This window comes from Rhinoraja longicauda, chromosome 9, assembly GCF_053455715.1.
Source record: "Rhinoraja longicauda isolate Sanriku21f chromosome 9, sRhiLon1.1, whole genome shotgun sequence".
Lineage (NCBI taxonomy): Eukaryota > Metazoa > Chordata > Chondrichthyes > Rajiformes > Arhynchobatidae > Rhinoraja > Rhinoraja longicauda.
In genome coordinates this window covers 54,412,577-54,435,701 of record NC_135961.1, presented here as the reverse complement: position 1 = coordinate 54,435,701, position 23,125 = coordinate 54,412,577, and the positions used below count along the sequence as shown (strand labels likewise).

Here is a 23,125-nt window from a genome sequence, read left to right as displayed (position 1 = left end):
CAACCATTGTCTACTGTACAAGTAATGGCTTCCACTGATTGTCGCCGGAAGCTTGCGCCCTTTTCAGGACGGACGATGTTAGTGATGTAACATTTTAATGATGGACACGAAAAAGGAAGACCACAATCCTGGCCATTCCCTCTTCCCACTGCCACCGACAGGAAGAGGGTACAAAAGACTGAGGTCACACACTACTACTCGCATGCTTGAAGTATTAAAAACAAGAAGCCATAGGCTTAAAGCAAGAGGAAGGAGGAGTATTTTGTTTTACTCAGAGAATGGTTGATAACCCGGAACTCACTGCCAGAGGGTGGAGTCAGATACAATCATTACGTTTAGTAGGCATTTAGACAAGCAATTGCACAAGCATAACAAAGATGGATACGGGCTTAATACAGGCAAATGTTATTAGTGCAGTTGGGCATGTATGCGATGGGCCGAAGGGCCCGTTTCTGTACTGTACACACTATGACATTGACTGATACACTGCACATCTGCATACTGTGTACATATGATCTACATATATAGTTGCACTGTACACACAAAAAAAGCCTTTATACATGTGTGCTGCATAAAATACCAGTGCAATGCCCAAGTGTACATACATACAGGGTAGACACTAATATATTGTATATAGGTCACAGTTCCATACAAACTGTGTCCATGTGCATGTGTATGCACACGCACACGCTCACACACACTCCAATGAGAAAGAAAATTGCCACGGGTACATCCCACCTTCTGTGCTTAAATGAAATTAAAATTTAGTAAAATACTGAAAGAAATCCAATACAATTCAGCAAGGACAGGTGGCAAGTTCAAAGATATCTCGTATTTATTTTCATCACAAAGAATGTCAACAAAGATCAATAAATGAAAAGTTATAGTACAAGACTAACGTGGGCAGAAATGTAAAATGTTAGAATTTCTCCAGATACTTAATAAAGAAAACAGAAAGTGACCCTGAGGAATTAATGATGGAAAACAAGGGAGTGGCAGGTTAAGTCAGCAGGTATTTTGTATTTGGCTGAAAGGAAACCCAGACAATTTGGCAAGGACATGTGGCAAGTTCTTCTCTGTAGGGGAGGAAATTTGTAGCTTTCCAGCTACTGCTGTAAATTGGGAATTGGAAAAGAGGGAAGAACTCAGGAATGTTCGGATCGCCAGGATTGAGAGGGTTGTTGGGACTGCAGGCGAACAAATATCAGGCCCCAAAAAGACTTCCTTCTGGGGTCTGAAAGAAATGGTTGCTGAGATAGTTGGTGCATGGGTTTTACTTTTCCATAGTTCTCCAGATACAGGGAAGGATGCACGAGATGGAAATTTGTCGGGTCAGAGGAAACCCAGGTGTGCAGACCCAAGTTTGAATTAGATCTGAGATTTCAGAAGGGGGGACCAAGGTGATCAGCTGTTACTGAAAGTTTGCAGGTGAGTAACATTAGTCTTCAAAACTTTTATATGCTTTGAAACACTTCACATCTGAAATCAATACAAATACAGCACAGGGTCGGGTACAAGAAATAGATTGAGACTAGCCCAGTTGTACAGCGCCACATCCTGTTTTTACTTCTGTGTAACAAGCAACAGCCGAAAATGGCACTGGATTCTCCGACATTTACCTGATCATTCCGGCAGCCTCTAAAACCAGAAATCTGCAGCCACTTCCAGCTCTTGATGTCACAAAAATCAAATCCTGCAGATGCCGAACCACCAAAATAAAACCATGGAGACAGTCCTGTGGTGCAATGAATTCCACAGATTTTCCTCCTCATCTCCTTTCAAAAGATACATCCTTTTATTCTGAGGCTCCACCCTCTGAACCTAGACTCTCCCACTAGTGGAAACATCCTCTCTACATCCAGGCCTTTTGTTATTCGGTAAGTTTCAATGTGGTTTCCCCTCTCCCTCCTCATCCGTTTAATCTCCCAACGAGTACAGGCCCAGAGCTATGAAACGCTCATTATATGTTGACCCAATCATCTCTGGGATTATTCTCATAAACCTCCTCTAGACCCTCTCCATGCCAGCACATCCCTCCTCAGATGTGTGTTCGAAAACTCCTGATTTACTCACTATCCCAGCAGCCCTGGAGTGATTACATTTCTGAGACTTTACCGTTAAAATAATTGATGGTTGCTCTTCTGCAAGATGAGGTACCTTGCAGCCAGCGAGAGTCTCAGGCCTCCCGCTGTCATCATGTCCGTGCTTGTCTTTCGTACTTCTATCTTTATCGGAGAATAAAGGAAATGTCCAAGAACTCACCAAGAGCCGAGTTTTTTTTTTCCCTCCCAAATCTTTTTGTGTTGAGAGGTGAGGAATAAATGGGCAAGGCGTTTCACATTTGAGCGAGATACCGCTGGTGCTTCACCTGCTGTGGTATTTACAAATGCAACCATGATGTTGGGTGAAAGCGCTCAGAAACATACACGCTGGCCTCGCCAGACAATGCCTGGTGTCTGCAGTCTGGCACTTGACGATTAAATATTTTTAGGTGCCTCGAGATTCAAAATGACAACACGTCGGGAAACATCTGACAAAGCGCAGAATCACAGTGTACGGTATCACAGAGAGCTAACTGCCAAACGGGTTGAGTTAGATTTAGAAGAACCCTCCACCCTCCAAACACAAGCGGCCAGGTTTTGTGTTAAGACAATGCCAGTGTTCCCCTCCCCCTGGGGAGCGCCCCTCGCACCATGCTCTGGGACTAATCCCATGCAGCTTGGGTTGTGGTCAGGTCCCCTCTCTCCAGGGCTGCAGGCAGTGAGCGGGAGGGCTGCAGTCAGTCGGGCACGGGTTTGGCCTCTCCTGACCGCACGCGGGCCTGGTCCACAGCATCCAGCAGGTTCTTTGTGTCCACCGCCAGTGTGTGCGCGGCTGTCAACATCTGCTTCTTGCACTCTTCACTCAGCGAGGTCACCGAATTCTGCTGGGCCAACTTCATCTTGCTTATCAGCTCAGCCAGGTCCTTGTTTAGGAGCTTCTGCGTCCCCTCAATCTGGAAGAGATGGGAAGATTTCACCTTCAGTCACACCATTGGCAAATGCCGGGCATGAAAGTCCCCCGGGGTCGACTCCCGTGGTAACATTTGATTTAGTTTTAGAGATACAGCGCAGAAACAGGCCCTTTGGCCCGCCGAGTCCGCGCCGACCAGCAATCACTAGCACTATCCTACACACTCGGGACAATTTACAATTTTTTTAATTGAAGCCAATTAACCTACAAATCTGCACGTCTCTGTGGAGTGTGGAAGGAAACCGGAGCACCCGGAGAAAACCCACGCTGTCACAGAGAGAACGTACAAACTCCGCCCAGACAGCACCACATAGCGAGGGGGTGTTTGGAGTCACTGTGATGGACGTTTGTGTTGGGGTTATGTGTCTTGTGTTCTTTTTTTTTTCTATGACTGCTATGTAGTTTCGTTCGGTACTTCGGTACCGAACGACAAATAAAGCTCTGTTATACCTGTTATACCTGTTATATAGTCAGGATTGAACCCGGGTCTCTGGCGCTGCAAGGCAGCAACTCTACCACTGCGCCACTTGCATAGCCCAGATGGGATGTCCAATCTCTGCGGCAGATGTTAAGGTTGTGAATAGAGGTTCTATCCTCCACCCCAGGGACTGCCTGAGGGGGTAGTGAAAGTCTCCGGAGATGTGTCTGAAACTTTGAACAGTTTGTGTCACCCAGTTCTGTCCATTTATCATTCTCAACGCCCGATATCGATCAATCCATCAAATCTGCACCACGAAGCAGCTGGTTGAGCTGCTGCCTCACAGCCCCGGAGACGATCCTGACCTCAGGTGCTGCCTGTGTGGAGTTTTCACGTTCTCCCTGTCACCGCGAGGGTTTCGTCCAGGTGCTCTGGTTTCCTCCCACAACCCAAAGACATGCGGGTTGGTAGGCTAATTGGCTTCTGTACATCGACCCAAGTGTTTTGCAGGATGGATGCGAAAGTGGGAAAAACATAGAACTAATGTGAATGTGTGGTCAATGGCCAGTGTGGACTCGGCGGGACAAAGGGCCTGTTTCCATGCTGCGTCTTTCAATGAAATACACTGACCACGGAAGCCAAAGAGGACCCAGTTCTGAGAAGTATGAGGTGATGGATTTGGGGAGGATAAACAAGGAAAGGGATAGGACCTTGGAGAGCACACTCAGCGACCTATAGAAACATATAAAATTCTTAAGGAATTGAACAGGCTAGATGCAGGAAAAATGTTCCCGTTGTTGGGAGAGTCCAGAACCAGGGGTCACAGTTTAAGAATGAGGGGTAGGCCATTTAGGACTGAGATGAAGTCAAACTTTTTCAGCCAGAGAGTTGTGAATCTGTGGAATTCTCTGACACATAAGGCAGTGGAGGCCAATTCTGGATGTTTTCAAGAGAGAGTTAGATTTAGGGTTAAGGGTATCAAGGGAAATGGGGAAAAAGCCGAAACGAGGTACTGATTTTGGATGATCCGCCACGATCATATTGAATGACGGTGCTGGCTCGAAGGACCGAATGGGCTACTCCTGCACCTATTTTCTATGTTTCTATGGAGGCGGGAGGATAGGTGGACATGGAGGTGACAGAGGGTACAAGAGCAGGGATTTTACACTAAACAGGTCACACTGAGGGCACTGTGCACAGGTATTGGGAGGCCGCAGAGAGGATGTGACCTGGGCTGAGTTATAGTCAGGACAGTGTCTGACCGGACTGGGGTTTGGGGAGATTTAATTGACATGTACAAAATAATGAGAGGCTCAGTTAAGGGGAACAGAAATAACCCATTGACCTTCACAGAGAGAACAGTAACGAGGAATTTTTGTTCTATTTGTAAAAGATTTAAAGGAGAATCGAGGCCAGTGTTTACACAGGCTATCACAGATAGAGGTGAGTCACACCACTGTGGGAGAGGGACGGAGTAGGCAACAGTGGAGACTAGGACCCTCGGAAACATTTAAGGAGCTCCTGGATGGGCTTGTGAGCATCCCCAAGCAAACAGTCACAAAGCTGGGAGGAGGCATGGATCAAACCAGTCCATTTTGGTCAGCATGAGCAGAATAGGCTGAAAGGCCTTCTGTGCCATCAACTCTGCCACTTCTCCTTTCCGCCTGATATCCACAAAATGCTGGAGCAACTCAGGTCAGGCAGATTCTCTGGAGAAAAGGAATAGATGACGTTTTACATAGACATAGAAAACATAGAAAATAGGTGCAGGAGTAGGCCATTCGGCCCTTCGAGTATGATCATGGCTGATCATCCAACTCGGTATCCTGTACCTGCCTTCTCTCCATACCCCCTGATCCCTTTAGCCACAAGGGCCACATCTAACTCCCTCTTAAATATAGCCAATGAACTGGCCTCAACTACCTTCTGTGGCAGAGAATTCCACAGATTCACCACTCTCTGTGTGAAAAGAAAACTTTCTCATCTCGGTCCTAAAAGACTTCCCCCTTATCCTTAAACTGTGACCCCTTGTTCTGGACTTCCCCAACATAGGGAACAATCATCCTGCATCTAGCCTGTCCAACCCCTTAAGAATTTTGTAAGTTTCTATAAGATCTCCCCTCAATCTTCTAAATACCAGCTAGTACAAGCCGAGTCTATCCAGTCTTTCTTCATATGAAAGTCCTGCCATCCCAGGAATCAATCTGGTGAACCTTCTCTGTTTTGGGTTGTAACCCTTCTTCAGAACAGGGTCTGACCTGAAACATCACCTGTCCATTGTGTCCACACATGCTGCCTGGCCGGCTGAATTACTCCTGCATTTTATGTCTTTCGGTATATCCCAACATCTGCAGTTCCTTCCTACTCCGCTCCATCTGTCCTCCTGCAGAGCTCAACACAAAGTGCTGGAGGAACTCAGCGGGTCAGGCAGCATCTAGCGGGAATGAACAGTCAACGTTTCAGGTCAGGACACTTCTTCAGACTGATTGCAGTTGGAGAAAGCTGGAGGAAAGAGAGGTGAGGGCAGGACAAAGACTGGCGAGTGATGGGTGGATACAGGTGAGGGTGGCTTGATTGATTGATGGGTGTAGTTTCAGTGCACAGTTGGAACGGGGTCACGCTAGGTCTGAGATTGGGCCAAAAAACGGAGTGCTGGAGGAACTCACAGGTCAGGCAGCATCCGTGGTGGGAAGTGGACAACTAATGTTGTGGGTCAGGACCCTTCTTCAGACTGAGCAAGCTGGAAAAGGGATTGGGCCGTCGGGAGATGAAAGCACACCGAGTTCATTCAGTGGGGATAACGAACGCACCTGTCATGGAGGCCCACCTCAGAGAGACAGACCACAATGCTGGGACTGCCATCGGCGAGACTCACCTCTGTCCGTGATGAGGCAGGCAGGTTCGGCAAGAGCTCATCCACACTGCTGGTCAGACGGCGAAGATTCATACCCACGGTCTGGGAGCAGGAAGGAAGATGTCACGAAAACAGAAGGATTAATTGGAAAAGCCACGGCAGCAAAGATCGTTCATATTTGCTTCTTTACAGGCGGTTTTGCTATTATGTGATAGTTACGCTCCGAAGAAACCTCACAAAGTACAAATTTGTGTTTTAAAGACTACTAGACGACCCGTGGGCCTGTTGGGTTCCCGTTGTTACTAAAGGTTCTTTTGTAACTTGTCAGTTTCTTTGTTGAACTTAATTAAGGTGCATGTTGCAATCAAAAGGGCTTGAACAATTGGTTGGGCAGAAAGCAGCCAAAACGGTACACGATAGCGCAACAATTTGAACGAAACACGACCCGTGGACCCGTTGGGTTCCCATTGTGATGGCCCCTGGGCCGGGGATGGGCGAGGGGAGAGAAGAAAGGGGAGAGGGAGCCACTCACCCCGGCCCCAGGCGGCCATCGTGGCGGTCAGTAGCAGGACAGCGGCCGCAAGGCGCTGCCCCAAGGCGCTGCCCCATGCTCGTCCTGCCGGCGACCATCTTCTTTGACCTTCTCCCTGCCGCCGCATTGCACCACGGGAGGAAGGTCAGGCATGGGGCACGGCGGGACGGGCACCAGTCCTCCCGGTGCTGTAGCGTAGGCACGCCACCGCCGGGCCCTGCAACCCTCCCCCAACTGCGTAGGCGCGGCTACCGGGCCCATTCACAGTATAAAGCTTATTATAGTTTATAAAGTGAATTACTTTTAAAACATAATGAAACTTGATACTGCACACCACAAGCGAATGGTGACTAAGGTGCCCCTAAAATTGTTGTGCTATCATGTACCATTTTGGCTGTATTTCGGGAACATACATACAAGATGAGAGTTTTAGTTATTTCTAGATAGATTGTATCCATGGAGGAAAAGCGTTTAGGTGCCAGAGACGTTCAGACTCGCAATAACAAAGTTATTTTTCTATAGCAATAGCAATTTTTATTACTACAAACTAAAAATTATAAAAGGCTGCATGTTCATTAGTGTATCCTTGCACAAGTGGCACCAGGAGTGATTGCTTGTCAATTTGAATGGCCACCCATGGTGAAACTGACAGACTGTGTTCTTAAGAGACAATGGTGCCTGATTACTGTGGGGAGGTTCCTACACTGTTTAAATCCAAGACATTTATTTTCCGCATGTCCATTTACAAAGTAACGTTTACATGGACCCACTATCACCACCACAGCTAGGCCAGGTTCAATGGCTGAATGGCCTCCTTTCTTACAGCTAAACCCCGGCCTTGATTTTACTCTCGTTGTCCGCTTCAACACCTTGAAGAAGCAGAATGTTGGCTGAGACATCAATGCAAAGTCTCCGGAAGCTCTTCATTCAACTGACTACAACATGGCTGAGTGCTTAGCCTCTGTTCCTGGATACAAGCACTGTATGAGATGTCAGACCAGGTCCTGGTACCCTGATAAATGATTCCCGAACACCAGCTCAAGAGGAGGCTAGGTTCTCAATGTCCTGGCTGAATTCCACCTTCAAACCATTCCACCATAAGCCCCAGATAGTCTAGGCATTCACCCTGTAGTAGTAGTAGTAGTAGGGCCCCACCAATGTGTTCCCTCTCAGCCGTGAGGAGCTCCCAATGGTTCAATGGTTCTTTATTGTCACGTATGCACAGCACGGTGAAATTCTTTCGCACAACCCACATATGCGCAGCCGCCACAGTTTTGGCAGTACGATTGTGGGGGATGTGGGGGAGCTACACCACCCCTCCCGCACCGACCCCCTCACCTTCACCAGGTGGATGTACTCCTCCGTCGGCAGCTGGTACACCTGGTTCTTCAGATGCAGCACGGCCTTGACCAGCTCCATGACCAGGGGGTACACCTTGTCGTCCGTGCGGTCCAGGTTGGCTGTGGGAGCTGCCTGAATCGGCTGAGCAAGCAAAGCAGGGAAGGGATGGGAGTAAGCGCAAGTCAAGTTGTTGTCCCTCACGCCAGTGGACACAGGCTTTGCACTCTCACTGAGGGGAGAGGACATCAGCGGACAGAGACTGGGCTGGAGGTGCTTCACTGAGGACCTCAGTGGACACGGATACTGGGCTGTGAGACCCTCAAGGAAAGGGGAAATGAGTGGACACGGACACTGGGCTGTAAGACTCTCACTGGGGGGGGGGCATGAGTGGACATGAGTGGACATGAACTGGGATGCGAGACTCACACTAAGAGGGGGGAGGACATCAGTGGACATTGGGCAGTAAGACCCTCACTAAGGAAGTAGGACATCAGTGGACATGGCCGCGGAGCAATAAGACCCTCACTGCAGGAGTAGGACATCAGTGGACATGGTGACTGAGCTGTGAGACCCTCACTGAGGGGGACATCCATGGACACGATGACTGAGCTGTGAGACCCTCAATGATTGGGGATATCAGTGGACCTGGTCATTGGGCTTTGACACCCTCCCTGAAGGGGGGCATCAGTAGATACGGTCATTGGCCTCACTGAGGTAGGATTTAGTGGACATGGTCACTGAGATCTGAGACCCTCATTGAAAGGGAGATAAGTGGACATGGTGACTGAGCTGTGAGACCCTCACTGAGGTTAACAGGACAAAGCAAAGTCTTTTGACCAGATCCATGTCAGAGTGTTGAAAGCACACATGCAGCTGCAGACAGTGTGGTGCTGGAGGGACCCGTCCAATCGCTACTCCCACACTCTGTGCGAGTCCCAGCGTGCGGGGTGATGAGCAGTTTACCACACGGTGGTCTTGGAGATCCAGGCCAGCTGGCACCCTCTGACGGGTTGGTCTCCAACAAGCAGAGCACCGGCGAACAAACGCCAGTGGCACTGTCACACCTTGTAGGCACCGTCCTAACATGGCAGGGTCAGGAGGTATTGTGTAAAGCAGGGCAGATACTGGGAGATCATCAATAGCTGTCTCAGTCCACAGTGTGGGACAGACTGTCCCAGAGTACAGGCCGTGCGGGACACACTGCGTTTCAGACCAGAGACAGTGTAGGACAGACGGTGTCAGACCACACACACAGTGTGGACAGACTGTGTCTCAGACCACAGACAATGTGGGACAGACTGTGTGTCAGACCAGACAGTGTGGGACAGACTGTTTTGGACCACAGGAAGACAGACTGCGTCTCAGACCACAGGCAGACAGACTGTGTCTCAGACCACAGGTGGACAATCTGTGCCTCAGATAACAGGCGGACAGACAGTTTCAGGTCACAGGTGGACGTATTGCTACAGACCCGGCTCACTTTGTTCCGAACACTCACCGGCGGATTCTTCCTCGGAGGTTTCTCTGGCGCCACCGTGAACTCAGCTCCAAAGAAAAATAATTGACATTAGTCTATGCCAAGAGGGCACACACATTTCTAGACTTTTAGAGATACAGCGTGGAAACGGGCACTTCAGCCGCCAAACCACAATGACCAGCGATCACCCCGTACACTAACCTACACACTGGGGACAATTGACGATTTTACCAAAGTAAATTTACCTAAAAGCCTGCACGTCTTTGGGATGTGGGGGGGGGGGGGGGAAACGCACGCACGCACGCACGCACGCACTCACGCACGCACTCACGCACGCACTCACGCACGCACTCACGCACTCACGCACGCACTCACGCACGCACACACCTGAAACAAACTCAAAGATTGGGGTCCAGAATCTGCCCACAACTCCTAGACACACAACACTGCCTTCAGCCCCCTCCCCCCACCCCCCCCCCGTACTTAAGGGCCTGTCCCAGCTACGCGATTTTTAAGGCGACTGCCGGCGACTGTTAAAGTCGTAGCAGATCGCCAAAATTTTATTTTGCCCTACGACAATGACTACGACAATGCCGAGTCAGGTCGATACAAGTAACTTTTTTTGTGAAACTAGCACCTGGCTAAGAGATTACACCGTCTTCGGAAACATCGCGAAATTCCCACGCTTACCTGACCATCAAACTGTCGCCTCCATATAACAACTTATAACATATAACAACTACAGCATGGAAACAGGCCTGTCCGGCCCTACCAGTCCACGCTGACCATTCTCCCTGACCTAGTCTCATCTACCTGCACTCAGACCATAACCCTCCAATCCCCTCCTATCCATATACCTATCCAATTTACTCTTAAATAATAAAATCGAGCCAGCCTCCACCACTTCCACCGGAAGCCCATTCCATACAGCCACAACCCTCTGAGTAAAGAAGTTCCCCCTCATGTTACCCCTAAACCTTTGTCCCTCAATTCTGAAGCTATGTCCCCTTGTTGGAATCTTCCCCACTCTCAAAGGGAAAAGCCTACCCAATCTACCTGTCAAATGTCCTGACGGTAAATAAATTGGTTAAACAAAACTATCTTCTGGTATCTTCAAATGCCTTTTCTTAATTTAATTTTAAGTGCTTCTAAATGCATCTGCGACCACCTAGCAAACCTGGGGACAGCATGCGACAGCGCCCGCAATAAGCTACGATACCTGGCGACAAGCCAGCTGTCGGCGAGAAATTTCTATCTGGAATTTTTTTCCGCGACACGCCGAGATCCGCTACGATTCATTGAAGACTCCTCATGATCATGCACGCGACACCCCGACAGCCCAGTCGCCAGCAGTCGCCTTAAAATCGCCTAAGTGGGACAGGCCCTTTAGTCTGAGATCATAGAGAAGGTCTGAGCCCTGGCATTCAGACACTGGAGATCCTAAACACTGCTCCAAACTTGCTGCAGTTTAAAATATATTGTCATTGCAATTGCCAAATGGACTGGTGGTTGCATTTGGGAATGGGATTGATTGGGAACAGGGAAGGGTTTAGGAATAGGATTGGTGTGTGGAATGGGATGGAAAGAGAGATTTGGAAATAAGATATGGATAGGAAATAGTTTATGAATAGATATGGGAACAGGAAGGTGGTATGGGATTGGGATCTGGAAAGGGGTATGGGAATGGGAAAGGGGAACAGGAAAGGGGAATGAGAGGAGGATTGGGAACAGGAAGGGGATATGAGAATGGGAACAGGGATATGACAATGGGATTGGGAACAGAAAGCAGTATGAAAATGGGATTACGAAAGGGGTAAGGGAATGGGAACAGGAAATAAGTCTGGGAATGGGATTAGGATATTGTGGTGGCTGGGAGTAGACAGGGAACAGGCTTGTAAGGTCCCACATAGTTTTAAAGGCACTGACTACCCTTTTTCCACACAACCGCTCTGCAGACTGTTCCACGGGACTAAAACATCTCAAATCATTCCCATGAACTGGTACTTACTGTAGCATGACTCCTGGTCACTATCCTGAAAAGAAAAGTAGAGTCGGGTTATCTCAGCAATTATTGCCTTATTTAACTCCTAAAATCCCTAAAATCAAATAGGAAACTGATCTGGCAGTTCAGAACTGGGTCTCTCAGTGGACCATTAGAAGCAAAGAAAATGTTCACCCCACAATCAGTCGCCTCATGGCCCAGTGTACCCCCAAGCACCATTAGATTCATGGCATGGGATTGACCATGGGCCAGTTACGGATGCAGAGGGTATGCAGGTTTAAAACATATCCCATTACACCAGCAGTACTGGGGGTCAATGCATGGTCTCAGAGGAGGCAGTGGGGAAAGATCATAAGATCACTTGATAGGAGCAGAATTAGGCCATCGTGTCTACTCCGCCATTCAATCATGACTGATCTATCTCTCCTTCCTAACCCCATTGTCCTGCCTTCCCCCCATAACCTCTGACACCCGTATTAATCAAGAACCTATCTAACTCTGCCTTAAATATATCCACTGATGACGACCTCCACAGCCTTCTGTGGCAAAGAATTCTACAGATTCACCACCTGAAGCTGAACGTGGGTATCGGCATCCGTCCAGATGCGTCTCTAATGTTCTTTGTCTAATACTGGGACTTACTTTTCGACAAAGGCTGAATTAACAGTGAACTTATCTGGTCGGTGCTGTGCGACAAGACGTTGGAGGGGTCGGTTGGCTTTTTACAGATTAACACCCATTATGTGATCTATATTCACAGTCCCACACCTCGGCATTGCAGAGAACAGTTAAAAAGTTTAACTACTGCAAGAACAACCATGGCAGTCTCTGCAGACTGACACCTGCCATCATTTGCACATCATTGACACACTCGACTTTGAAAGTAAATCAAATTGAAGAAAGAAGTCTTACGTTTTGGGACTGGTTTTCATTTGGAGCCTAAGGGAGAGAGAAGAGCAAAAGTGAATTCTCACAATTCGGTTGAACAAAACAATCAAGAATATCCCTGGATAGACCCAAAATGCTGGGGCAACTTAGCGTGTCAGGCAGCATCTCTGGAGAAAAAGAGTAGGCGTTTAGTAAGGGTGTCAGGGATTATGGGGAGAAGGCGGGAGAATGGGGTTGAGAGGGAAAGATAGATCAGCCATGATTGAATGGCAGAGTAGACTTGATGGGTTGAATGGCCTAGTTCTGCTCCTATAACTTATGAACTAATGAGATGATGTCTCGGGTCGGAACCATTCTTCAGACGTCTTTTTAAACGTGGTGATGTTATCTGCCTTAACTACCTCCTCCGGCAGATCGTTCCATATACCTAACACCCCTTGTGTAAAAATGTTTCCCCTCAGGTTCCTATTAAATCTTTTCCCCCTTGCCTTAACAGTGAACATATCTGGTCGGTGCTGTGCGACAAGACGTTGGAGGGGTCGGTTGGCTCTTTACAGATTAACACCCATTATGTGATATATATTCACAGTCCCACACCTCGGCATTGCAGAGAACAGTTAAAAAGTCCTCTGGTTCTTGATTCCCTGAACCCTTGTTCTATGGTTCTTGATTCCTTAAGAATATGTTCTCTGGTCCTTGATTCCTGTCAATGGTTTACCTTCTGAATGCTATATTACCCATCAACATTCAGCAGAATTATTCCATGGACTGTCACCATCCTGAGTAAAAACTCGCAAGGTGGTGCAGTCACGCAGTGCAAGTAATAAAGTAATGTCAAAGTGCCACAGAAGGCTGTGGAGGCCAAGTCAATGGATATTTTTAAGGTGGAGATTGATCGGTTCTTGATTAGTAAGGGTGTCAAGGATTAAGGGGAGAAAGCAGGTTGAGAGGGAAAGATAGATCAGCCACGATTGAATGGCGGAGTAGCTTTGATGGGTCAAATAACCTAATTTTGCTCCTACAACTTATGGACTTATGGTGTGATCCTTACCAGCAGCTTCTCTTCCTTCTCCAGCCACTTCTTATCCTCAGCCATTTCCCGTTGTTGCTGCTTGATCCTCTCCTGGAGCTTGGCTTGTTCCATCTCCCAGAGCTTCTGGGCATCTTCTTTGCTGTTAATCTCTCCAATGAGGTCCGTTTCCTGCGGGCACAGGAAGATGGTCAGACTTTCCCACAAATGTGAGAGAAAATGTTGCTGAGTTTGCGATCTTGGAGCAAAGGCGATCAAGTGAGAACATGACAGAGGTTTAGTTTTGTTTAGAGAGACAGCATGGAAACAGGGCCTTCATCCCACCAAGACCATACCAACCATTGATCACCCATTCACTAGTTAGAGGGCGGCAGTAGAGTTGCTGCCTTACCGCTCCAGAGTCCCGGGTTCAATCCTGACTACGGGTGCTTGTCTGTACGAAGTTTGTACGTTCTCCCCGCGACCTGCATGGGTTTTCTCTGGCATTTCCGGTTTCCTCCCACACAACAAACACATTCAGATTTGAGGGTTAATTAGCTTGATATAATTGTAAATTGTCCCTAGTGTGTTGGATAGTGTAAGTGTGGGGGGATCGCTGGACAGCACAGACTCAGTGGGCTGAAGTACCTGTCTCTGCACTGTACTCTAAACAAAACTAAAAAACCTGTTTATCCTGGAGTAGAGGAGGCCAAGGGAGGTTCGGTTTAGCTTAGAGATATGACATGGAAATAGACAATAGACAATAGACAATAGGTGCAGGAGCAGGCCATTCAGCCCTTCGAGCCAGCACCGCCATTCAATGCGATCATGGCTGATCACTCTCAATCAGTACCCCGTTCCTGCCTTCTCCCCATACCCCCTCACTCCGCTATCCTTAAGAGCTCTATCCAGCTCTCTCTTGAAAGCATCCAACGAACTGGCCTCCACTGCCTTCTGAGGCAGAGAATTCCACACCTTCACCACTCTCTGACTGAAAAAGTTCTTCCTCATCTCCGTTCTAAATGGCCTACCCCTTATTCTTAAACTGTGGCCCCTTGTTCTGGACTCCCCCAACATTGGGAACATGTTTCCTGCCTCTAATGTGTCCAATCCCCTAATTATCTTATATGTTTCAATAAGATCCCCCCTCATCCTTCTAAATTCCAGTGGATACAAGCCTAATTGCTCCAGCCTTTCAACATACGACAGTCCCGCCATTCCGGGAATTAACCTAGTGAACCTACGCTGCACGCCCTCAGGCCATTTAGACCACCAAGTCCACAACAACCTGTTCCATCTTATCACATTTGTTTATTCACTCCCAACCCATTAGGGCCAATTTTACTACAAACTTGCATCTTTAGGACGTGGGAGGAAACCAGAGCACCCAAATGAAACCCAGGCGGTCAAATTGAGAATGTGAACTCCACACATATAGCACCCAAGGTCAGGATCGAATCCGGGTCTGTGACGTCATGAGGCAGCTGGTCCACCAGCTGCACTATTCTCCTTCAGGTGGACAATATTATGAGGGGGAGGGAGATGCAGTAGACACTAGGAATCTTTTCCTCATGGCAGGTCTAAAACAGAGGGCACACTTGGGGGAAGAATTTTTTTTGTTTAGTTTAGTTTATTTTGTCAGAGGATGCAGGGAATAGAAAATATCCCGTAGCACTTCTCTATGAAAGACACCAGGAAGTCACCCCTGCCCCAGGTCATATTTTTACTGCTCATCAGACCGTCTGGTTGTGCTGGGATCGTTCCAAGTACACATCGCCTCCAGTTCAGGAATACTTGACTGGTGACTGTGGTTGGAAACTATCAAGCCTCTAGGTTGCACGGGGTAGCATACTCTTCTTTTACTAGGAGGCTGGTTCTCTGAATGGGTCTGACGTTTAACCCTGACAACACACACACACATGCATGCATGTGCGAGCGCGCGCGCGCGCACACACACACACACATCACCATAGCACAAGTCAAAATGCAAGCAGGCGGCTCTTACCTGCATACTGAGTCTTCTAAATGGTTTCGGGTGTTGAGTCTCTGTGGAGTCACCCGGTGCCTCACTAATGGGTGAGCAAAGTATGTGCGGTGAGCTGGCACAGAGGGACTCCGGAACCTAAGCAAGGGCAGACAGCACACAGAACAAAGCAATCAGCGACATGGCACACAGATAAAGCGCACGGGACACGGAGAGCCAACACACTGCTGGTTCGGCCGCAGTGGGCCATAGAGTTGTCTACCCCTCTCTCTGTGCTTTCTTGAAGTCCAGCTAGCTGGGACAGTCATCGAGCGTAGACGTCTGGAAGCGAAGACTGGACAAGCGCACACTGACGATGCAACAGACTGGTGTCATCTCATGTAGCATTGCTGCAATAGGGTATGGTGCCGGCTCACCTGTGGGAGATCCAACACTTACTCATCCCCTTATCCACTTCACCAAGTCATGTCTTGAACCAGCCTGCACCACCCCTATCCTACCTCAGCAATGGAACACTATGGACCACCTCTTGAGCTAACATAGACCTATTTTCTAATTGTGTCATTTTTTATTGATGTTCTCGAATGTTTCCTTAATTCAACATGGCCCCTCAGAATTAATGTGACAATTGCCTTCCTCAGCTGAGGTCCAAGAAAACATTGTGAAATGATCGATGAATCATAAATCCCTGACAGGTTGTCCCTGCACACATATAAAGCTTATTTTCTCCACCTTCTGGACAGTTTCTTGTGGACTAATGGTGTGGCATTCCCAGAATCTGTTATTCTATCTCCGGATCTCTGGTGGAGCTTGCTTTCTCCTGTATAGTCCTCCTGAAATAGGTCAACACCACACCTGGAAGTCAATCCCCATTAACATCAGCTGGAGCTGAGATAATGTGGGACCGAGCTTGACGTTATTTTCGCTGCATGCAAAAAAATAATTGAAAGGACGTTCATAAGTTCTAGGAGCAGAATTAGGCCATTCGGCCCATCAAGTCCACTCCACCATTCTATCATGGCTGATCTATCTCTCCCTATCAACCCCATTCTCCTGCCTTCTCCCCATAATCCCTGGCACGTTGCCGCTGTTTCCGGTGAAGGAGGGAAACGCATTCATACAGATGTTTGGCTGACCACAAGCCCTTCAGGAGCTGGGTTTTCCTCTTGCATTGGCCAGTTTAACCAGTGGATACACGCTTCCACGGGCTGTCACCTACTTGGAACTGAAGTCCTGGATTCAAGAAATGCATTCCACGTGGTATTGTTGAAAGTCCTCTCGTTCTTGATGGCTGGAACAGAAACCAAATGCAAAACCAATTTCATTCCATTCACAAGCAGAAGACGAAGTAGGCCACTCTGGCCCTCAAACCTGCCCCACCATTTACTATCCCTATGGTTGATTTATCCCAGGCCTCAACTCCCCTTCTGTGCCAGATCCCAATCGCACTCAATCCCCCACTGAACCTGGCCTCTGCGGGACAAAATTCACCACTCTGTGTTGTTAGCACGTCCCCTCACAGTTGGGCCCTCTGTTGTTTGCGATATATATAAATGACTTGGGATAGAGATGGGTAGGTTCGTAAGTTTGCAGATGACACCAAGATTGCTGGGGTCACAGACGTTAGAGAAGGTTGTCAAAATACACCGCAGGATATGGATCAGCTGCAGAAATGGGTGGGCAAATGGCAGATGGAGTTTAATTGAGTGAGTGTGAGGTGTTGCACTTTGGGAGGTCGAATGCAAGGGGAAAATATGCAATTAGTCGCAGGACTCTTATCAGCATTTGTGTACAGAGGGATCTTGGGGACCAAATTCATAACTCCCTGATAAGTTGGAATAGAAGAGTGATACAGAAGGTATATGGTATGTTTGGCTTAATTTGGTCGGGGAATTAAGTATACAAGTTAGGAAGCCATGAAGCAGCTTTATAGGACTTTGGTTAGTCTGCATTTGGAACATTGTGTGCAGCTCTGGTTGCCTCAATGCAGGAAGGATGTGGAGACTTTGAAAAAGGGTGATGTCTGGATTAGGGGGTATTAGCAACATGGAGAGGTTGGACAGACTTCGATTGTTTTCTCTGGAACACCCGAGATTGAGGTACCAGATAGAAGTATATAAAATTATGAGTGGCAGAGATAGGGTAGAAAGTCAGAACCTTTTTTCTCAGGGTGGAAATGTCAAAGACTAGAAGACATAGCTTGAAGGTGAGAAGGACAAAGTTTAAAGGAGTTGTACCGGGCAATGTTTTTTTCAACGGAGGGTGGTGAGTGCCTGGATCATGCTGCCGGGGTGATGGAGAAGGCAGATATGATAGTGGTATGTAAGAGACTTTTAGATGGGCACATGAAAATACAGGACGTGGAGGCATATGGATTATGTGTAAACAGATAGGAAATAATCTTGGCTTCATATTCAGCACAGACATTGTGGGCCCATGGGCCTGTTCCTGTGCTGTACTGTTCCATGTTATATGTTCTAGATATAGTAGTATCATCTTCTAACAGTCTTTAGTTTTATAGAATTTTGCTTTTTGGAGGGAAAACAGGGTGATTAGCCCTTTTTGGAGGGAAAACAGGGTGATTAGGGGTGGCATGGTGGTGCAGCGGTAGAGTTGCTGCCTTACAGCGAATGCAGCGCCGGAGACTCATGTTCGATCCTGACTACGGGCGCCGTCTGTATGGAGTTTGTACGTTCTCCCCGTGACCTGCGTGGGTTTTCTCCGAGATCTTCGGTTTCCTCCCACACTCCAAAGACGTACAGGTATGTAGGTTAATTGGCTGGGTAAATGTAAAAATTGTCCCTGGTGTGTGTAGGATAGTGTTAATGTACGGGGATCGCTGGGCGGCACGGACTCGGTGGGCCGAAGGGCCTGTTTCCGTGCTGTATCTCTAAATCTAAATCTACACCACAAGTAGGAAAGATACTAATTGAAGATACCAGACAGAAGATTGTTCCGTCTGTTGAAGAGTTCCCACTCGAAGTGTCACCTATTCCTATCTCCAGTGCTGCTGCCTGATCTGCTGAGTTACTCCAGCATTTTCTGTCTATCTTAGGAAAGATACTGGAGTCTATAATAAAGGATAATAAAGGAGGTTCGGAAATATCAACAGAATAGCACAGTTAACATGGACTTCTGTAAGGGAATGGGGCGAGGGGCCTGCTTCTGTGCCCAATTACTCTACCTTGGGTGGGGGTTCATTGATGGCCAGCGTGATCTCAGGGTTCCTCGTGGTCAGTCTGCGCTCGGTCCAGTACTTACGCTCCTCCCGCTGCTCCACCTCAATCTGGTGAATGTCACTAAAGGAGAGGACAGAGATGGGGAGATACCACACCAAACACAAACCCAGCGTCACACAGACCAGCTCAATACACTGCAAACCACAGCACCACTCAGATCAGGTGCAAAGGGGCTCGTGCAGGACTCCCAAAAGGTTAGTTTGCAAGTCGAATCGGTAGTAAGTAAGGCAAATGCATTGCTAGCATTTATTTCGAGAGGACTCGAATATAAAAAACAGGGATGTAATGCTGAGGCTTCATGAGGCACTGGCCAAGATCACATTTGGAGTATTGTGAGCAGTTTTGGGCCCCATATCTGAGGAGGGATGTGCTGGCTTTGGAGAGGATCCAGAGGCTTCTGAGAATGATCCTGGGGATGATTGGGCTGAAAATGGGGTTGAGAGGGAAAGATAAATGGAATGGCAGAGCAGATGATGGGCCAAATGGCCTAATTCTGCTCCTAGAACTGATGAACTTATGAATTCAGTACAGCACAACCCAGCACAATTCAGACTGCTACTCTGATGAAGGTTGTCCTTTTGAGGAACTCAGTGGAGGAGGAGGTATGATTAATGTTTTGGGTTGAGACCTTGCATCAGGAGTGAGAGTGTGGAGGGGACATGGCCAAGATCGAGAGGTGAGAGGGAGGGATGAGGCAGAAGCTGGTGAGTGATAAATGGAACCAGGTGAGGGGGCAATGTGGGCAGATGGGGACAGGTGAGGGGTGGAAGGGTGGAGATGGAGGCTAGAAGGTGTTAAGTGGAGATGCTGGAATCTGACAAGTGAGGAAGGTGATAAGTGGAATCTCGGCACGGCCAATCTCTGCACGGGCACCGAATGGCACCCACACCATGTGGCAGCTACACTGGCTCCTTACAACATCACCTGGGTACTGACCACACCATCTGGGCAACGCAGCATCTCGGGAGAGAAGGAATGGATGATGTTTCAGGTCGAGACCTTTCTTCAGACCCGAAACGTCACCCATTCCTTCGCTCCCGAGATGCTGCCTGACCCACTGAAATACTCCAGCATTTTGTGTCTACCTTCGATTTAAACCAGCATCTGCATTTTTTTTCCTACCCCATCTGATCATTAACTACCACCCGCACCACACAGGGACTGACCACTGCCCATGACACCTGAGCAGTGTCCATGGCCCACACAGGTATCACCTTCTAGCCTCTACCAAGTGCCCACAGTGCCCAAGTTTTTCCTCATCTCAGTCCCAAATGGCCTGCCTCTTATTCTTAATGTGACCCCTGGTTCTGGGCTCCCACAACATCGGGAACATTTTTCCTGCATCTAGCCTGTCCAATCCTTTAAGAATTTTATAGGCTTCTATAAGATCCCCTCTCATCCTTCTAAATTCCAGTGAATACAAGCCCAGTCGACACATTCTTTCATCATATGTCAGTCCCGCCATCCCGGGAATTAACCTGGTGAACCTACGCTGCACTCCCTCAAGAGCAATAATGTGCTTTCTCAAATTAGGAGACCAAAATTGCACACAATACTCCAGTTGTGGTCTCACCAGGGCCCTGTACAAATGCTGTGGGACCTCCTGTCACCTAAACTCAAATCCTCTCGCAATGAAGGCCAACATGCCTTCGCTTTCTTCACTGCCTGCTGTACCTGTATGCTTACTTTCAGTGACTGATGTACAAGCACACTGAGGTCGTGGTTTTCACTTCCCCATTTCCTAATCTGACACCATTCAGATAATATGCAAGTAAAGGAACTGCAGATGCTGGTTTAAACTTAAGATAGACACAAAAAGCTAGAGTAACTCAGCGGGACAGGCAGCATCGCTGGAGAGAAGGAATGGGGGAAAGAGAATTAAAGTGTCCTCTACCATTCAGATAATATTCCGCCTTCCTGTTCTTGCCACCAAAGTGGATAACCTCACATATATCCACATTATACTGCATTTGCCATGCATGTGCCCACTCACACAACCTATCCACCTCGCAGCTCACACTGCCACCAGGCTTTGTGTCACATTTAATTCCCTCGTCTAAATCATTAATATATACTGTAAATAACTGGGGTCCCAGCACAGAGCCTTGAGGCACCCACTAGTCACTGCCTGCCATTTTGAAACGGACCTATTAATTCCTACTCTTTGCTTCCTGTCTGCCAACCAGTTCTCTGTCCATGTCAATGCCCTACCCCCAATACCATGTGCTCTGATTTTGCAGGCTAATCTCTTGTGTGGGACCTTATCAAAGACTTTTTGAAAGTCCAGATACACACGTCCACTGGGTCTCCCTTATCCATTCTCATTGTTCTATCCTCAAAAAATTCCAGATTAGTCAAGCATGATTTCCCCTTCACAAATCCATGCTGACTTTGATTGATCCTGTCACTGCTTTCCAAATGAAACATTGAGGTGGGAATGGCCTAATTCCTGGCTGGTTCTCTGGTGATTCCTGCTGGGAACAATCCCAAGTAGATTGATTTCCCTGCCCCAGAGTCTCCTGGGCATCGCTCTCCACCCTCCCTCGGGCCCGTCACCAGCTGCCCAGTGCTGACCCTATGCCTACCTCAGCGAGCAGACGATTTCCGTGAACTTCGGCCTTTCCCGAGGTTCGTAGGTCCAACAGCGTGTCATCAGGGTGTAGAGGGTTGGGGGGCAAACCCCTGGCTTCGGAAGCCTGTCACCTCTTTCCAAAACGCCGATCACATCCCGGTTTTCCAGCCAGAAGAAGGGCTGCTTCCCAAAGCTGAGGATCTCCCACATGCACACCCCTGAGGGACAGAGATGAAGGGTCAACAGAGAGGTCACAGAGTGGTGGGGTGCTACCATCAGCCCGGGATGCACCAAGGGGTCGGTCGTAGCCACAGAATGTGGTCCCTTGAGGATGTCAATGGAAAATCCAGGCTGGCTGGCAGAGACGTCACCAGATTCCCCATCCCTTTGTTTAGTTTCTTAGTTCAGTTTAAAGATACAGTGCAGAAACAGGCCCTACGGCCCACCGAGTCCACGCTGAGCAGCGATCTCCGCACTACATTACACACACCAGGGACAATTTTACATTTATACCAAGCCAATTAAGCTCCAAATGTGTCTGCCTTTGAAGTGTGGGAGGAAACCGAAGATCTCGGAGAAAACCCACGCAGGTCACGGGGAGAACGTACAAACTCCGTACAGATAAGCACTCGTAGTCAGGATCTAGCACTGTAAGTTAGTAGCTCTACCTCCGCGCCACCGTGCTGCCATTCTAAACCCTCCATACTAAACCCACTGCCTCTACCAGCACGGACCAGGGAAATTGGTTCATGGGAACACCACTCCTCCAGGACGTCTGAGGGATAAGGTTTTTACAGAACGATTGGTCATTATCTACAACATTGCCAGAGGAGTTGGTGGAACAGATTTGTTCACTATCTTTAAGAGGCCTTTGGGCAAACATTTAACTGGAACAGGCACAGAAGGACATGGATCTAATGTGAGCAAATGGGAGTCGTGTGAGCAAATGGGAGATGGGCATAAAGGTCGGCAGATGAGAGGGTCTGTTTCTGTGCTGTACTGCTCTATGGCTGAGATGTATGTGGGAGATGGTGACAGCCTGGTGAGTGGTTTTGTGGCTGGGGAGAGGGTTAATGGCTAGAATGATTAATGGCTGGGGAGGGGGTTAGTGGATAGAGAGAGAGGGACAGGCTGGGGAGAGGGTTAGTGGCTGGGGGAGAGGGTGTCTGGCTGGGGAGAGAGGAGGGGGGGGGTTTGATCTCGGTGCTCACACTCACCAAACATCCAGACATCACTGGCAGATGTGAAACGCCTGAAGTTGATGGATTCCGTTGCCATCCATTTAATCGGCATTCGCGTTACAGATGCTGCGGGATAAATGTTCAGAGTTAATTAGCAGCAACTGATTGGCTGCCCTGGAAGAGCATCCAAACCGTGCTGAGGTCCTGCCTTCTTCAAGCTTGCATCGTTGGTGGTTACTTGAGTGCACCTCGTTGCCTGCTCTGCACTCCCCACATCAGGGCAGGGACAGCACAGGTAGATCCAAAGTGCAGCACCCTCTACACTGTCCCATCACACATTTCCAGGGTTAGACTCACCCTCTACACTGTCCCATCACACATTCCCAGTGAGGCACAGACATCTGCGGCGAGGAAGCGACCGTGTTCCATATGCACATGAAGTGTGAGAGGTTGCAGCCCCTCTTTGACTATCTGAAGGGGCTGCTCCTCAGGTTTTGGTTACATTTTAGCCCCCCTGCTCCTGATATTTGGTCACCCGGTACAGATGTGGGAGGGTCAGGAGGGAGGGAGGGAGGGAGGGAGGGGTGGGGTCTCCCTGTCGGTTTGCTCCTGGGCC

At 48.4% G+C, this 23,125-nt stretch overlaps 1 protein-coding gene across 1 annotated transcript in view; it reads right to left on the bottom strand.

Annotated features, from left to right (window-relative positions):
* Nucleotides 1-834: 834 nt before the first annotated feature.
* Nucleotides 835-23,125, bottom strand: part of LOC144596760 (protein-tyrosine kinase 2-beta-like) — a 109,955-nt gene continuing 87,664 nt past the window's right edge. The window contains exons 20-31 of the mRNA XM_078405521.1: nucleotides 22,546-22,635; nucleotides 21,342-21,546; nucleotides 18,702-18,816; nucleotides 16,737-16,808; nucleotides 15,539-15,655; nucleotides 13,576-13,725; nucleotides 12,549-12,575; nucleotides 11,643-11,667; nucleotides 9,656-9,702; nucleotides 8,155-8,298; nucleotides 6,306-6,386; nucleotides 835-2,995 (exon numbers count right to left, since the gene is read on the bottom strand). Coding sequence (XP_078261647.1) covers nucleotides 2,780-2,995; nucleotides 6,306-6,386; nucleotides 8,155-8,298; nucleotides 9,656-9,702; nucleotides 11,643-11,667; nucleotides 12,549-12,575; nucleotides 13,576-13,725; nucleotides 15,539-15,655; nucleotides 16,737-16,808; nucleotides 18,702-18,816; nucleotides 21,342-21,546; nucleotides 22,546-22,635 — 1,289 coding nt within the window. The 3' untranslated portion in view covers nucleotides 835-2,779. The remainder of the gene's footprint in view (nucleotides 2,996-6,305; nucleotides 6,387-8,154; nucleotides 8,299-9,655; nucleotides 9,703-11,642; nucleotides 11,668-12,548; nucleotides 12,576-13,575; nucleotides 13,726-15,538; nucleotides 15,656-16,736; nucleotides 16,809-18,701; nucleotides 18,817-21,341; nucleotides 21,547-22,545; nucleotides 22,636-23,125) is intronic.